Genomic DNA, 16,639 nt, shown 5'->3' with positions numbered 1-16,639 from the left:
GGTCAACTTCTCTGTTTTGTACTTTACGGGCTTCATGGTTCTTATTATACATCCATGGCTTCACCATGGATATTTAAGAACGGCTTCACCACTTACAACTACACCTACTGAATATGATGAATTTCTATAAATGGCAAATTTCACAAAAGTCTACGGTTTAAACAATTATTTCAAAGAAATTGACATGGCTTGAGAATTGCTTAAAATGTGGAATATGTCAACATTAGAACAGGTCGTTCATACTGTGCCAAAACAATGCATGGTAGATACATATTTTTGGTTAAAATGCCATTAAGACTATTGACATTTCATTCTTTCTTTTTTTTAATCATTAACTCATCTCCTGACATGATTCATATGATCATATGACCACTTTAATTGTTTGGTTTATTAATCATTTCGAATGATTTTTCGCATCACTTAAGAAATGCCCTTTAAAATAACTTTTTATAATAAATTAACACAAATATGTTTTAATTACATGCAACTTTTTGTGGTTAAATGAAAGAATAACACTTCTTGTGGTAAATGATTTATTTACAAGTCAACAGTTATAATCAAAGCAGAGTAATATGTGTGTATATGGTTATGTGTGTGTGTGTGTGTGTGTGTGTGTGTGTGTGTGTGTGTGTGTGTGTGTGTGTGTGTGTGTGTGAGTTCAGTGCTTTGTGGTGAGGCAGAGCCATTTCTGTGGCACCTCGCAGGTGCCCCTGTCCTCTGTGTCGTCGTAGGGAACGTGCCATGAGTCCGCTGAAGTCTGGACAATGGTGTCGTAGGTGGGAATACTCTAAAACACACACATATACACACAGTTAATGGGTATGCTTATTATTTTGGTGCCCAATCTCTCCAAAATACCCTTCTCTCTTTCTCACCTGGAATCGGACCCTCTTGCCTGCCGTGGCAAACTCGTCCACCACCAGCTGGTGGCCTCTCTGCCATTTGAAGAAGAGCCGCCGGGTGGCCCCGTCTGGCAGGCAGGCCTTGTGGTCCCTCATCATGTCCCTGCTCACAAACCGACAGTGGTTCCCAGAATGCAAAGTGGCATACAGCATGAAGGGGTCATCCTCCGAACTGAGAGAGGCACAGAGCAAAGGGTATGAGGTTAACTGTTTACACATTAATTCAAGGTTGTAAATACTGTTGGGGAAATATTTCCCAAGGCCCATAACTTTGACCCAGTTTATCAGTTCATACTGTCCTGACTGAGCACAGGCACCTGCAACCTTGGCTGCTGTGCTCTCAGTGTTTTGTCTCCCTGTTCCTGCCTGTTGGCGAGGTGTTATGATTCTATCTTGTTATGCACAATGTTGATGATTCTCTCAGAGAATGCCATCAAAGCTCCAGCTCTCCTCGTGTCTCTGAGTCCTGACTCCAATTGCTTCAGAAGTTTCCCCCACAAATACATTCAGAAAAAGTGGGATAACATTGGGCCTCATTCACCACCTGTTATTAATAGGAAATGTCTTTATAAAAAATAACATTCACAAGTGTTTTATAACATCAGTCAAGAGTTGACACGTATATGTGGGTGCTGAGAGTTTGTTAGAAACCATTAAAATAATACAATTATCCTATAATATTAAAATATTGTATTATTTATAATTATGTTATTATTGCAGTGATATATATTATATCATGTTTAAATGAGGATGACTGTACTGAAGGTTTTCCCTGTTTTGGATAATCAGCCTTCCACATGTTCTCCTTAAAAATTCTCATTAGGTAATCTGAATTTTCTATGTATTCTATGAAGAATATTTCATGCTTTTCTTCTCTGTGAACAGGTGCTCACATGTTTTCAGTGAAGAAGCAGTGAGCTTTCTTCTGGATCAGCATCATGTTGTTTCTGTCCCAGGATCTGGAGGCCCGCAGCATGTGTTTCCTCCCAAGCACCAGCACCGTCAGGCCCTGACGCTCCAGCTCCGACACCACCGCCAACAACTGAAACACACATGTACACAGCTCATTACAGTTATTTATCTAAACATTGAAACTTTTTTTCAAGATATGCTAAAGGGAGAGGAAAAACAGTCAGTGTTTTATGAATCAACAGTCCTGATATGTATGTCCCATTCAGAGTTCAGAACACGTTAACAGTTTTAAAGAGGCCCTTTTATGCTTTTTGGGTTTTCCCTTTCCTGTAGTGTGTTATATAGGTTTTTGTGCATGTAAAAGGTCTGTAAAGGCTAAAATCCCAAAGTTCACTCACACTCCCACCTCAAAAGTTTTAAAATGTCCAATAAATAAAATAAAAAAATCGTAAAAAAACAACTAAAACAACATACTAAAATATATAAAACAACATTAACTGAAAAATGCTAACATGCTAAATATAGAAAGTGAACTTGGTAAATCTTGGCAAATGTTACTGTGTGCTGATAACTAGCGTCTAATGTTTCCGTGATTTTAGTAATTTTAGCAGCTATTTCATATTCTATATTTAGCCATGTTGCTGACCTATTTCATTCAACGATTTCATTCATACAGGCATTTGACTAGAGGTTTGTGTGGTTTTTCTGATCTGAATTTATATGACTTTTTGCATTATTTAAATAACTTACTTTGCTTTCCTAAGTAATAGATGACAATATAGGGAAATAAGTGTAAGTGTATCTGTCTGTATCTGTACTTCTCTTTGTCTGACAGCATCACAAATGTTGAGACATATTTGAATGCAGACCCAGAAGTACTAGTTGACACATGCTGATCCAGACAGACACATGTGGGTAGACGAGTAGGCTAGGTGTTGTTAAAAAAATCGGGTACTGACCAGTTATGAAGACACCTCCTACACACGTGTACTCACACATACTGCAAGGTTAGTCATTGTGAAAGCAGCAAAAAAAGCCCCGGGCTTGGACAGACATGTGTAGGAAGAAACCAGTACAATCCAGACTGTAAAACTGTGTGTGTGCAGAGAGGATTCTGAAAGAGCACCTGGTTGACCCTGTGAAATATGAAATCACAGTAAGCATGCATGTGCATCTATGCATTATTCTCACCGTCTCTGACAGCCGTGTTGTGTCGTTGGTGCGATATGCTATGTTCAGTCCATCCACGACCACATCAAAAGCTGGCCTTTTCTTCACGAACGCCTTGAATCTCTCCAACTCCTGAACACACACAAACAGACAAAAAGTGATACATAGAGAAAACAATGGTTAGTGGAAGCATAGAGAAGAAATTGATTTGAAAAGATAGGAAAGTAATTACAGAATATTGTAATGATCATTCGCATGTTTTAAAAAATAAATGTGTACTTCTCTACATTACAGCGAGCTAGACAGCTTTTTTAAGTTGTAAGTGTTTTTTATGCTGAAGTGGACTGTGAATGTCTGTACAACATTTTCGGAAATCCGTCTATGTATTTCAGTCTGGACCAACATATTTGAGGTTAACTTTCAGTGAATGAAGCTGCCTTAAAAGCTGACAATTGAACTTGCTAATGACCTGGATGTCTGACCAAATTGACACAGTCCTGAAAATGTACAGAAAAGGTCTGCAGAACTCTCCAAAAACAGCATCAGGATCTTGTTCCTTATTGTGGCCGAGGAGCGTAGCTGTGAGTTGACTGGCCTGATGGTTGGCTGACTGATCCCAAGTCTGCCAGGAATGAATCTACCTGGCCTTTCCTTCTCTGCACTAACATGGCCGAGTGCCAGCTGGCTACTGACAATACGCTGTTTGATGTTGTATACAATTAGGATTTGCGACTTTCTTTCTTATTGGACAAAACATATTTTAGATCTACTTTAAAGGGGCTAATCTACATTATTTAAGTAAATAGTCTGATTTGGAAACACCTATAGGTATTAAATCAAAAATGTTAGTATACTTCAGCACCTGAAAATGCAGCTCATGGTAAATATGTTTAAATGTTTTGAGTCATCTGTCTTATTTAAATACCACAAGTTCACTCTTAGGGTAAAATGAAGGCTCCATCTCTGTTAGAGCTTTGTACCATAGCAGGAAAGCAGTTCTCATGCTTAGAATAGGCCTGCAGCACAGGAACATTGTTGGTACTTTCAGATTTAGATAGCAGCAGTATGGAAATAGGTTGCAGTGAATTCCCCTGGACGTGAAACTTGTGCGCTCTCACAAACGCACAGCGTGACTGTAAAATGTTAAAAAGGCTGTAATATTCCTCCTCTGATAAAATAGTTGTATAAAACATGTTAATGCTCCATTGTCTATTGTTATTGTTTAACCAATAGAACGGGGAAGTAATTAATGTCTACAAGAATGACGTGTGTTTCAGGTGGAAGGCAAAATAATAATACAAATAAATGTATTAAAAGACAAGATAATCCGTGGATAATTGACAAAAGGAAGTATATGGATGAAGAAGGTGATTGGGTTTGATGGAGAAAGGGTGCAGCAAACCTAAAAAGAAGGACATGGATCAGTTTGTTAAAGAAAAGGAAGAAAGAATAACAGCAAGGAGAAGGAGGAAGAGAGAAAGTCCAGTATAATTATCCAGGGACTTTCCACAGCTGATATGTGAAACCAGCTCATTGTGCTGCTGTGGATGATATGACTGCTTAAAACACACGCACACACAGAGATAGGCATTTGCACTTGTCTACAATAGCTTACTTATGAAGCATTATGACACAAAGCTCTTTGCTATTCTGTATATAAATCATTAAGCGTTACTAGTGGTGTACAAAATGCAAAGAAATATGAGAAATGTCCTTTAACATATTGCAATGCTACGGTATAGATCACCACTAGAGACTACAGCGTCAGAATGCAATTTGTTAAAACTGCGTGTTAAAGAAGAGTCAAACACTATAGTTTTCCCAACGGTGGTAATTAATGGCAGTTCAGTTAGTTTGCAATAAATTCAGGACCAGGATAAGGAGGGTTTTTTTGTCGTTGTCATCGGGTACAACAAATCTTTGCACGCCCCTCTTTATGCATTTATAATTAGAAACAAATCAATAAAAGCAGTGACGAAAACATTAATAAAAACAGTAATAGCAACAAGGAGAATGCAGAAACAAAAGGCACTAGTTAAATGAAGTTTACATATTTACAAACTTACAAAACATACAGGTTTTGTTTGGGTGTTAATAAATACATGTGGAAAAAAGCAAAAGTTAATTAATATTGATATTAATGTGTGTGGTTGTTAGTGTGTGTCACGGACAAGTTACACAGCGGTTTCTTTAGATCTGGGCATTCCTTTAGGGTCAGTGGTTCGATCCCACCACCTGCAGTCAGCATGGTGAAGTGTTCTTGGGCAAGATACTTAACTCCCAAAGATTTTTTCCGGCAGGCATGTCTTCAGTATTTCATTGCATATTAGCTAAATACCAGGTAATGTAATGTTGTAGTATACTTGTCCTCCAAACCACCTGAATAGGATGAGCTCCAGCGTACCTCCTCCAAAGTCAACCTCCTTATTATGGCCAAGATCTGCCTGGTCTTGGCATTCTAGCTCAACATGTTGCCAAGAATTTCAGAAAAATATGGCTAAAATTAGATTTTTATTAATGCTTTAATCACGTCTTGTCAGGATGTATTGAAATGCTGTGTTTGCGTGCCTTGGTCAACATTTTATTAAACAGCTTCAGGGTGTCCAGAAACCAGCCGTCAGATTTTTTCCTAAACCTCAAGAGCATGATCATATCTCCCGGCGTTGTTTTCTCTTTTTTGTGCACATTTTCTTTTACGTCTGCTGGTTTAATTAGTTTTCTATGACTTTGTCTTTGATTGCTCTCCTGCTTTCTTTTATTTGTCTTTGTATGTGAAGGAAGGGACTATACAAGTCTTTATTATTATAGTGTAAAAATGCAACATCTATCTATATATCTAGCTGTGCTTTAAATTACATCATGCTTCCCTGCGGGCTGTAACCTTGTAACTAGCACATACATTCTAACACAGCCCCTCGTCCTCTTTGCACTGTTGCCCCACTGTAGTCTGAAGCACCCTGTTTGACCTTAAAATTAGTCCTGATGAGCATATGTCTGTCTGCCTCCCTAGCTCTGTCTCATCGGCGGGAGGTAGTTGTGGTCCAGATTCACATGGTGCTCTACATGCTGGAAATCCCCGCAATTTAACTAACTGTTGCACCAACAAACTCCCCTTGACTACTGAAAGAAACACAAAGGAAACTATGCCAACTGTCTCCCTGTTCATAAATATATATGACATACTATTAACTACACGTTTCTGATGTTACCACATTTATTTTTGGAACTATTTCAAGTGAATAACCTTGTTTTTAAGTTTATTATCGTTGGCATCATAAAAGACACAGCCGGAACATTCCAATCCTATGAAAAGCTTGTGTCCTGGCTCTCTTTTAACACAGACAGTGCACGTACATATGCATGCAACATGAAAAGGCTGCTCTCTTTTGTTATGAAAGTGCCATACAAAAAATATAGACATGACTTTGTGTTTAACTGCGTGCATGTGTGTGGTGCTGCTATCTAACAGGTGATGGGAGAATAACTTAAAACCACGAGGTAATCAACTGCTACCCTGAACCTTAAAGGAGAGGTGTCATGGTTTTCCGGTTATTACCCGTCCCCTTGTGTGTTATGAAGGTTTTTATGCATGTAAACGGTGTGCAGAGTCAAAACCCTCAAAGTACACCCTATAGCGAGTTAAACTCTAACACAGAAAATACCTCCCCAAAACGCCTCGTTGGAGATACGTCATTGTCCATTTGATTCTTCCGGGACGGCATGATGTCAAGCCGTACCCGGAACGAAATGGACCAATCCGTGGAGCCGCTACGTTACGTCCGCGGAGCCGCTACGTGAAGCCCCCGCTGATTGGTCCAAATTGACCAATCCACGGACTTCCTCACGCACACATCTGTGTGCAGGGAGCAGGCAGCTCAGCTGATTTCTCCTCCCTGGCTGCAGGCTGATAACAGACAGTTGGGATCGCGGCGAAATTCTCTCTGCAGACCCATTCTCACAGCGTTTATCAACCTTTTTCTTACTCAATATCAAGCCACACTTATTGTTTTTACTTCGGATGTGAGTTTGTGTGTGCTCAGGATGAGTTTGGCTGTGTTTCGCTATGTATCCTAAACAAGGAAACAACACCTCCACGGAGCTCAGCGCGATTCACAACGTCCCGACCAATCAGAGCACACTGTGCTCACAGGGAGGGTGGGGGCTGGAGCTTTTGGAGCTACAACGAGCCGTTAAAGGCAGAGAGTGAATACACGTACTTTACAGAGATGCTGTATGAGAAACCAATGTGAGTTTGGAAAAATGCACAGTATAAATCTATTTTAGAATACCTCAACAATGGAATTATGATCAGTGGAAATGGCCATGACACCTCTCCTTTAACAACATGTTTGCCCAGGTGGAACAATGACTCCTCCTACCTCACAACATGCAAATATGTCATTACAATTTCATATTTTATGTAAAAGATTACTAACCTATGCACAAAGTGGCAGAATAGTTTACATTTTTTCTTGGAAATATGCTTCTGAATTTTCTTAGTAGCCTTAATGATAGCCTACCCCTCAAATACTAGACAGGAAGAAACAGCTAGCTGCTAAAACGTGCTAATTATCATGCTATATGTTATTTTTAAATCCATTAGTCCATTACAAAAATCTGTTTAAAATGTGTTACATGCAAGACAGACTATAAGCATCTAATACAGCAAGTTGTTTTTGCTTAGTTACATTATTAAGCTGTATTAATGCTAATACATATTGGTAATGTAGCTAAAGTACCTCATTAAGCTTTGTTAGAAGCTAATACAGCTTAATAATGTAATTCAAATACAATATTAAACTCTATTAAAGACTAAGACATCACTAGATAATGTAGCAAAGTTACACTTTTACGCTTTTTTAGATGTTATTACATATTAATAATGTAGCTAAGTTATATATTTTAGCTCTCTAATGGCGCATTTCCACTACAGGGCCTCACTCGGCCTCGCTCGGTATGGCTAGGCCTCGTTAGGCCTTGTTAGGACTGGCTCACTTTATGCTGCGTTTCCATTACAGTTTAGTAGCTGGGGCAGTAACTATTATAGTGACGCAGTGTAGGCGGAGCCGTGACGTCATCTTCAGTGAGAACCACAGAAAAACAACATCAGCCGTTAGCTGTTAGCACTCAGAGCTCACAGCTCCTCATATCTGTTCAGAAACTAGACAAAAGTTAAACGAGTACAAACCACAGACTGTCTGTGTCATGGCGAATACAGTCGCTGATTTATTTATGTCTGTATAGGGCGTTGTTGTGAGTGTGGACGGTCGGAGCATATACTGCGTTAGCTTAGCCGATCTCCATTAAGAAAACACGCATTTTAAAAGGTTTTTCGCCTGCCGTCTGTCTGCAGACTTGTCAAAGCATTAATTCATGGTTTTTACTAACCGGTATCAGTATGTTGTTACTTCGGCATCATTTTGAAACGTGTATTACAATTAAATCACGGTCAAATATGTTCCTCTTGTTCTAGTTGTAGCCCCCTTGCCAGCTATTCTCTCTAGTTTAGCATACTCAGCCCGACTCAGCCTGGTTGTTGGCCCGGAAAGAACCTCGATTTTATGGGGCCAGAAAAACTGTGAAATAGTACCCGCTAGCCGGAACTACGCCAAGTGGAAACGCAACCAAAAACGGGCCGGGCACGGCACGCTTAAAGCGAGCTCCGCACTGTAGTGGAAATGCGCCATTAGATGCTAAAACAGCTTAATAATGTAGCTAAGGTCCATGGAACATTATTTAGATTAATTTAATGATATTACTAAGGTACATTATTTAGTTCTGTTGAATGCTAACAGGGCCGGCCCTTGGCATAGGCAGTATAGGCGAATGCTAAGGGTGCATCAACCCATTGGGGGCGCCAAAGATGGGGAGAAAAAAAAAAGAAAAAAAAGTTAGAAAGTAAAAAAATATTTTTTTTTTAAATTTCATAAGAACACAATTTCCCGATTTTGGATCAACAAAGTACATCTTATTATCTTATACTAACAGACCTACACCTATATTGCGCACAGCGGCCATAAACTATGGCACACAGTTTAAAAGGGGAGTGATTTGTAAAACATCCATAAAGAAAAAGTAAATCTGTTTACAGTTCTGTTTCATATGGGTGTTGAGAGATGTATCCATAGATCTCTTCATTTTGCTCTCAAAGTGCACCAGATTGATACTTTTAACTTCAATATTAAACAAAAAGAATCTTCCCGGGGGAGCATGCACCCGGACCCCCCTAGAGGAGGTTAGGTCCACCCCCCACTTAAATAATGTTCACATGGATAGGATACTTAATACAGTTGCACACATCTTGTGTCCATATCTTTCTGTTTTGGTGGTCATGCCACAACCGTACACGTGCATGCATGCGCGAGTCATAGTGAGTGTCTGCATTTTCGTGGGGGGGGGCGCCAGCTAAAATCTTGCCTAGGGCAGCAAATTGGTCAGGGCCGGCCCTGAATGCTAATACATAATAATGGTGAAGCTAAAGCATATTATTATTCTCAATTAGATGCTAATATCTTAATAATGTAGCTAAATTACATTACAATCTGTGAGATGCTAAGATAGCCTATTAATGTAGCTAAGGTACATTACTTAGCACAATCAACTTTATGAATTCATATTCATAATGTGGCTAAAGTACTTTACTTAGCTCTATTATGTTAATACAGCTTAAAATGTAGCTACGGTAAATTATTAAGCAGTATTGGACGCTAATACTGTAAAGTTGTCAATTTAAACAATTGAAAAAAGAACTTCAAGGGGAAAAAAATGGTTATGCTACCAAACATGAAGATTGGAAACAAGTAGGCTTTATCTCTTCCAGATATTAGCTCAATCTCTATCAAAAAAGGGATTTTAAAGGCCAGAATACCTCAAAATGACATGGAATAACAGAAGACTTCCTGTGCATTTAACTTCCTCTAAAACACCTGGGGAAAAAAAACGACTTAAACACCAGCAAAAGGAGATCTGATCAGAATCTGTTTCACTCTCTAGAAGCTGTTTGTAACCTCAGCAGCGCGGTGCTGCGTGTGTACCGATGACGCCATCTAGCAGAAGTTAGGGAGAAGGAGATAGAAAGCTAATGTGCCATGCTATTCGTAGATGAGCCTCAAAATAGAGATTTGGAACATCATTGAGTTGTAATATAGGATGAGTTATTTCCAACTAGAGATTTACCATCTGAATATAGCTTAAAACTTCCCAAATGTTCATCGCCCACCACGATTAGAATGATTTATTATTAATCATGTCCTGTATTTAAATAAATGTAGAGCATATGTAATGGATAAACTGCGAGCACAAATGAATTAATACAATTCAATATCATGAAATATATAATAAGTATTCGGTTGGACCGTCTTTGAATTGTTTTTTTTGTTTAAATTATTTATTTTTTTATTTTACTTTTTATTTATTTTTGTGGATTTATATAGTGCCATATGTTCTAATTCGGGAGAGTTCTTAAATGTTTGCATACAGTTGTAAAATAATTAAATAATAATAAAAAAGTTATTACCAATTTAGATTTGATTTATATCACTGAATACAAGGAAATATTAAAAACCTACTTGCATACTATATCTTAAAGGCCAAGTATAGGTGTATTTAAGCTATATAAATGCTCTTAATGGCCTTTTTTAAATTATAACACACTTATTCAGAGATCTTATGGACCAATGGAAACAATTCTTAGTATGTGTGTGTGTTTACCTCCGGTGTGGTCTTTTCAAAAACATCTCGTCCCTGAATGATGTCAGCCATCACTCTGTCTTTCAGCTGCTGGTACTCCTCATCAGTCAGCTTGATTGACTCCAACTGAGACCCACAACAGCGGCACACACCCCTAAAAACACACATAAATATTCATAAACAATACATACAGAACACACTATTCAGGCCTTGCACTAATATCTATGAAGACAAATAATCTAGGAAGATTCATGTTGAGGTAGGAAGGTGGTGTAATTACTTTGGGGTGGCGCTGGTCAAACTTCCTGTCCATTTCTGTCCTGAGAGTCTGGAGACAGGGAGGAAGAGACGAAAAGAGAATGGAGGAATGAGAGTGAGGAATTATTACTTGAGGTATGAATTTTTGTTTGCAGATGTATTTTATTAATATAAAATTGAGGAAAGTAAGGGGACCAAAGTTCAGTGAAAATGTACAGTTATATATACAGTTACTGATCATGATGATGTTAAAACCAGCCTTTTTTTCCTCCATGTGAAAAAAACCCTTCTCCAATAACATAATTTCATCAGTCAACCTGTTGTGTTCTTATTTTTAGTATAATTTACTCAAGTTTTTTAAATAAATGATGTCATAATGAAAGTATAGAGCAGCCAAGGACCCCTTGCAAGATCAAAATATATTGGGGACCCACTCATGCCTTGGAATAATGTGACATGACCTATTTTAACACTTCATTGATCGTAATGTGAAAGAGCAACACAAGAAAAATATATTGGAAATAAGTTCATAATATTAAGATAATAACATAATCGCAGATTTAAAGAAACATAGATTTGTTAATTTAATTGATGATTTATAGATTGAACTATAATACCTTTTCTGTTTTTTAATGCCATTTAATTTAAATAAATACATATATCATTTTTGGTTAATTTAACTTTTTTAGTTTTGCTTATTTGTTTAAAAAATGTAATAACTTAATAATAACTTGTGTTTGCCTTTTTATGTAAGCCTACTCAGTTTCCCTTCTTCTTTTATCTGCACTATACCTTTGCTGCTGTAGCGTCATACATTTCCCCACTTCGGGATGAATATAGGATTTCTGATCCTGCATTGAAATCTTTGCACACACACAAACCCCATTTTTAATATCAAAAGTCTAGAGAACAGAAGCTGCTGAAATTAGGAATTAGAATAATGTATATCCATCCTTAGTTTCCCATCTAACCCTGAAAGTCTCCCCCCACTCTCCAATACCTTTCAAACCAGGCATTGATGGTGCTGGTGAGGCCGTGCTGGGGGTAGATCTGGTTGTCCCTCATGTAGAGCAGAATTCCCAGCAGCCTCTCCTGGTGCTCAGAGGCAGACATGGCCTCCTCCTGCTTAATCTTCCCCGCTGCCTTAAACAGAGCCTCCCAGGTTTCCTGGTGCGGGGTCCGCCCCTTTTCAATGATTTCATCATACAGGGCCCAGGCGGTGGTGGTGTCTCCATTCAACATCGCTGCGGTGACAATTTCCCCGTAGTTGCTTGATGAAGGGGTACACACCTGTTAGGATAACGGAAAAACTAGGTGATGATAAAGTAAGGATGCCATGTCCTCCAAATCCAATATGGATTTAAAGGGATAGTTTGGACTGTTTGAAGTGGGGTTGTGTGAAGTACTTATCCATAGTCAGTGTATTATTTACAGTAGATGGCAGTCTACAAGCAGGAAGAAAAACAATGTACTGATGCGGACGGCAATAAAACAAATTTAAGCCACCGTAAAAAACCCAGTATCAGTTCAAGTTTAGGCAATATTTCGATATTTTGTCAACACTTTACCTTGTTCTGAGACAGATATACAGTCTATGTTTTTGACAGGAAACTAAATCTGTTATCTAGCTCTCTTTTAAGCCACCAGACTCCATAAAAAAAACCAGTACTTTTACCCTATTAAACAGAATCAGGTCAATTGCCCAGGTGTACTGTACACGTTTAAATAATTTGCTTTGGTGTATAACAGTGCATACATAAACATATTTTATACACTATTTTAAATTACTAGAAAATGAAATATGTGCAGCATATCAGAATTTGGAAAAAAGTTGACCTTATACAACCGCACTGTAACACATCCAAACTATCCCTTTTATGTGATTTTTAGGTAAAAATCTAAACGCTGTTCACCTTCTTAATCTCTTCGAGGATGCTGATGGCCTCCCTCCACCTCTCCGTGCGGCTGAAGGATTGGATAAAGAGGCAGGAGGCTCCTGTGTCCAGAGCAGGGAAATTTCCTTGCATTATTTCATAGACATCGAACGCCTCGGCATCGTGTCCGCCGCGCACACACAACGTCAGGTACCGTAGTAACAGCTCATAGGAGAGCGTCCCTGTTTCCGTGGCTACAAAAGTCAGTAGCGACCTGTGGTAGAAAGGTACAGTTCAATTTAGTAACATACGAAAAGCTGTCATTGACATTTATTTTTGCGATGAACTCAAAGGGATAGTGCTTGAGATTTAAATATGCTAACATATAGAGTAGGCTAGCACTGGCTTTCTTTTCAACTTTCTATTATTTATTTTGTGTTTCATCTGCAAAGGTCCTTTTCTACGGTGGCTGACAGGTGGACAACGGCCCAAAATACATCAGATGCAAATATAAAAACACAAAAGTGCCAAAACACATGCAAATGAAGAAACATCTTCATGAACTTGACGAAACGTGCTTACTTAAAGGTCCCATGTCATGCTTTTCCGGTTATTACCCGTCCCCTTGTGTGTTATGAAGGTTTTTATGCATGTAAACGGTCTGCAAAGTCACAAACCCTCAAAGTACACCCTGTAGCGAGTAAAACTCTGTAAGACAAAAGACCTGTCTATGCTGCCTCGTTGGAGATTTCTCTTTTTCCATTGTGTTCTTCCTGGGTACAGTGACGTGCCCATACCCAAATGGACCCATTGGTCTGTGGAGCTCTTCACACACACTCTCTCAGCGGCGAAACTGTAGGTGCGCCACGTTTGGGGGTGCGGGGGACGGGTGCTAGTGGAGCATCGCAGCGGCGAAACTGTGGGGCGCTTACACTGTAGGTGCGCCACGTTTGGGGGTGCGGGGGACGGGTGCTAGTGGAGCCTCGCAGATGGGGGTGCTGCAGCCCCCTCAGCACCCCCCCCCCTTCCCGCGTCCATTCGCGATGTCTTGCAGATCCCACGCAGCAAGCAGGAAATGAACCCAGCTCACACTGTCCGCTCCTCGCAGCAACGAGCCGCGCAACATCCCGCCAACACGACACCCAGACCCCACGCAGCATTCTCATCTGTTTGTCATTACTGGTGTCATTTCCTGGTTGCTAACAAACGCCATTGTAACACATAATCACTGATGTTCCGCTGTAACGGTGGTTGACTCGTCAGAACAGAATGGGCGAGCTGACCAATCAGAGCACAGTGGGCTCATAGGGAGGGGGGGGCAGGAGCTCCAACAAGCCGTTTAGGACAGAGAGTGAATACACATACTATACAGAGATGCTGTATGAGAAACCAATGTGATTTTGGAACATTGAACAATGTAAATCTATTCTAGTATACCTCAACAATGGAATTATGATCAGTAGAAATGGCCATGACATGGGACCTTTAAAGCGATGCATTAACGAAAAGCTGCAAATACAAAACACTGCGAATAAAATAACGCAACATTTAAACACATGCGTATAGTTTTTGTAAACACTGCGAATGTTGCTTCAAGTTGGTGAAATTGTTTCTTCTTTTGCATGTGTTTTGGCACATTTGTGTTTTTAGATATGCATCGTTTCTGAAGCTGCAGCGCGTTTCTCCTAAAGGAAATGTTTTGGGCAGTTGTAGCATGTTTGCACCTGTCAGCCACCCTACCTTGCTGCTAGAGGACAGTACATTTCCCTATCAGAAAATAAAACGTTTTCTGATTCAGCAAAAAAATAGATATATATTTAAAGTGAGGACAATTGAGACCTAAATAAGAGTTGTCAAAATCACTGACACAAACACACTGGTCCTCCTCTTACTTAGCGATATTCAGCTCTGCCGCGGTGGTGAACAGTTGTACCATCATGCGGATGTCAAAGCGGGGTGCATTTCCCCGAGACTCCTTCAGATCCCTCCACTCAGCAGCAGAGAGCGGCCGATCGGGAGGTTGCAGAGACGCTGTAAAACATCAAGCTCAATTATTATTCCAAAACATTTTGGTAGACTTATTTAGGATTTAGGCACTAAAACAAAAAATAAAAAACAGTTAACCAAAACTTAGAGTTTAAAGGTGTTAGAAGTATTGCGATATAGAATAAATTGTCAAAAACAATGAATCAATTGTAATGAATAGTTAAATAATAAATACAGTCTGTATGTCATTTTCACTGTTTGTTTACATTTTTTATGAACTTATTTTACTGCAAGATTATTTGTCCCTATCTTTGTCTTTATTGATATAGGAAAATGTTAAGGAGCCCTATTAGGCTTGTGGGGATTTCCCCTTTCCTGTAGTGTGTTGTATAGGCTTGTGTGCATGTTTGTAAATGGTCTGCAAAGGATAACACCTGAAGGTTCCCAGAAAAGTAAAGACGTCTTTGAACACTGAAGCATGTAAACATGTAACTGTAGAGGCACAAAACACAAATACAAACCTGACATTTCCTTTTTTAATAGCTTTGCTCAGATTGCAAAAAACCATTGTGCAATGATTAAAAGTTACAGGGACTTTAACAAATGCACATTCAGCGCCCACTGTCCTGATTGGATAAAAAACGATTTAATGCATATGGTGATGAGTTCATTGTAATGACACTTTTCCTAAAATAAGATATTACATTTGCAATACATCACCTTGTTAATGATGAGTCGCAATATATTGAATTGTAACCCCTTTTTCAGGATACGAATCATATCATCAGATTCTTTCCAATACACAGCCCTAGCAAAATGCCTATTGAGAAAGTATAACAACAATTATTTGGAATGATTTGTGCACAGATTAAAAGTGCTCAAACAATTTGTATTCTAAATTGTTTGTGCACCACAAACATCTGTCTGTATGACAGCTTTAGTGAGCAAATCAGAACTCCACGTCAGTGTGTCCTACCTGTTCTCCCTCCATGCTGCTCCTCCTCCTGAAAGAACAACGCTGCTTTCCTCTTCTGGATCTCTGCTGTTCTCTTTGCAGTCCCGGCAGCAAACACAGATTTGGGGAAGGAAGGCTTCTGCCTAACAGTGGAGCTCTTACCTCTTCTAGCACCATCCCCAAAATCCTCTTCCCTGTTTTGAAAGGTGCTCTTGTTTACTCCCCCCTGTGTATCAGAACTTCTGTCTGTGTGCCTGGCTCCAGGTTTGGGGAAAGGGCCTCTGGTGCACAGGGAGCGTGCTGAGAGAGGCAGGTGTGATGACTTGAAGATGGAAGAGTTTAATGTGAAGAAACTCCCCCGGTGATAGAAAGGCTTCAAGCATATTCTGCCTTTGAATAACAATGTGGAGCCCATGTTAGCCTCTGAATTTAACTTAGATTATCTATTACTACACTTCACATCCACTTCAGTTATAAATCAGCTATATTCCTTAACTGACATGACATAAACAGGTATTTCCCAGATAAACTGACTATAAAGCTACCACATGTTGTTAGCTACATGTATCAATAACCTTGCCGTTTCCAAATGCTACTTGCTATCTGAAGATTACTATCACTGTCTCGTTAGCTCGAAGCATACCTATATGTCTTTAAATGCGACTCACACGTTCCCTTGATATCAGAAGTTAACAGCATATATCTTTTTTAATTACTTCATGGACAAATGCAACTGGAAACTGTAGGCATGGACTAATGTCGCACACATTGACGTCATCAACGCTTGACAGCACCGTGTGTCAAGTTTGTGAAAAATAACCATAGAAAGACCGGAATGCGCGATTTCGGCGGTAGAATAAAGGCGAACATTTTGTCAATTAAAACAGAAAGAT

At 39.4% G+C, this 16,639-nt stretch overlaps 1 protein-coding gene across 1 annotated transcript; it reads right to left on the bottom strand.

The window, feature by feature from the left end:
* Positions 1 to 527: 527 nt before the first annotated feature.
* prorp (protein only RNase P catalytic subunit) lies at positions 528 to 16,514 on the bottom strand. Its single transcript, XM_034135336.1, has 10 exons — positions 15,768 to 16,514; positions 14,698 to 14,836; positions 12,845 to 13,079; positions 11,932 to 12,221; positions 10,954 to 11,001; positions 10,695 to 10,827; positions 3,006 to 3,116; positions 1,796 to 1,944; positions 876 to 1,074; positions 528 to 787 (listed from the first exon to the last, which is right to left on the bottom strand). The coding sequence occupies exons 1-10, from the start codon at positions 16,159 to 16,161 to the stop codon at positions 659 to 661; spliced, it is 1,827 nt and encodes a 608-aa protein (XP_033991227.1). The 5' UTR covers positions 16,162 to 16,514; the 3' UTR covers positions 528 to 658.
* Between the last annotated feature and the right edge of the window lie 125 nt (positions 16,515 to 16,639).

This window comes from Trematomus bernacchii, unplaced genomic scaffold (assembly GCF_902827165.1).
Source record: "Trematomus bernacchii unplaced genomic scaffold, fTreBer1.1, whole genome shotgun sequence".
NCBI lineage: Eukaryota > Metazoa > Chordata > Actinopteri > Perciformes > Nototheniidae > Trematomus > Trematomus bernacchii.
This window is presented reverse-complemented; position numbering and strand designations above follow the sequence as displayed.

Excerpts from the sequence above, each read along its gene's own strand:
- prorp (XM_034135336.1), bottom strand. The coding sequence starts at position 16,161 with ATGGGCTCCACATTGTTATTCAAAGGCAGAATATGCTTGAAGCCTTTC. Across the intron at positions 10,828-10,953 it reads TTGACCAGCGCCACCCCAAA|GGGTGTGTGCCGCTGTTGTG; the intron begins GTAATTACACCA and ends GTGTGTTTTTAG. Across the intron at positions 788-875 it reads GCAAGAGGGTCCGATTCCAG|AGTATTCCCACCTACGACAC; the intron begins GTGAGAAAGAGA and ends TGTGTGTTTTAG.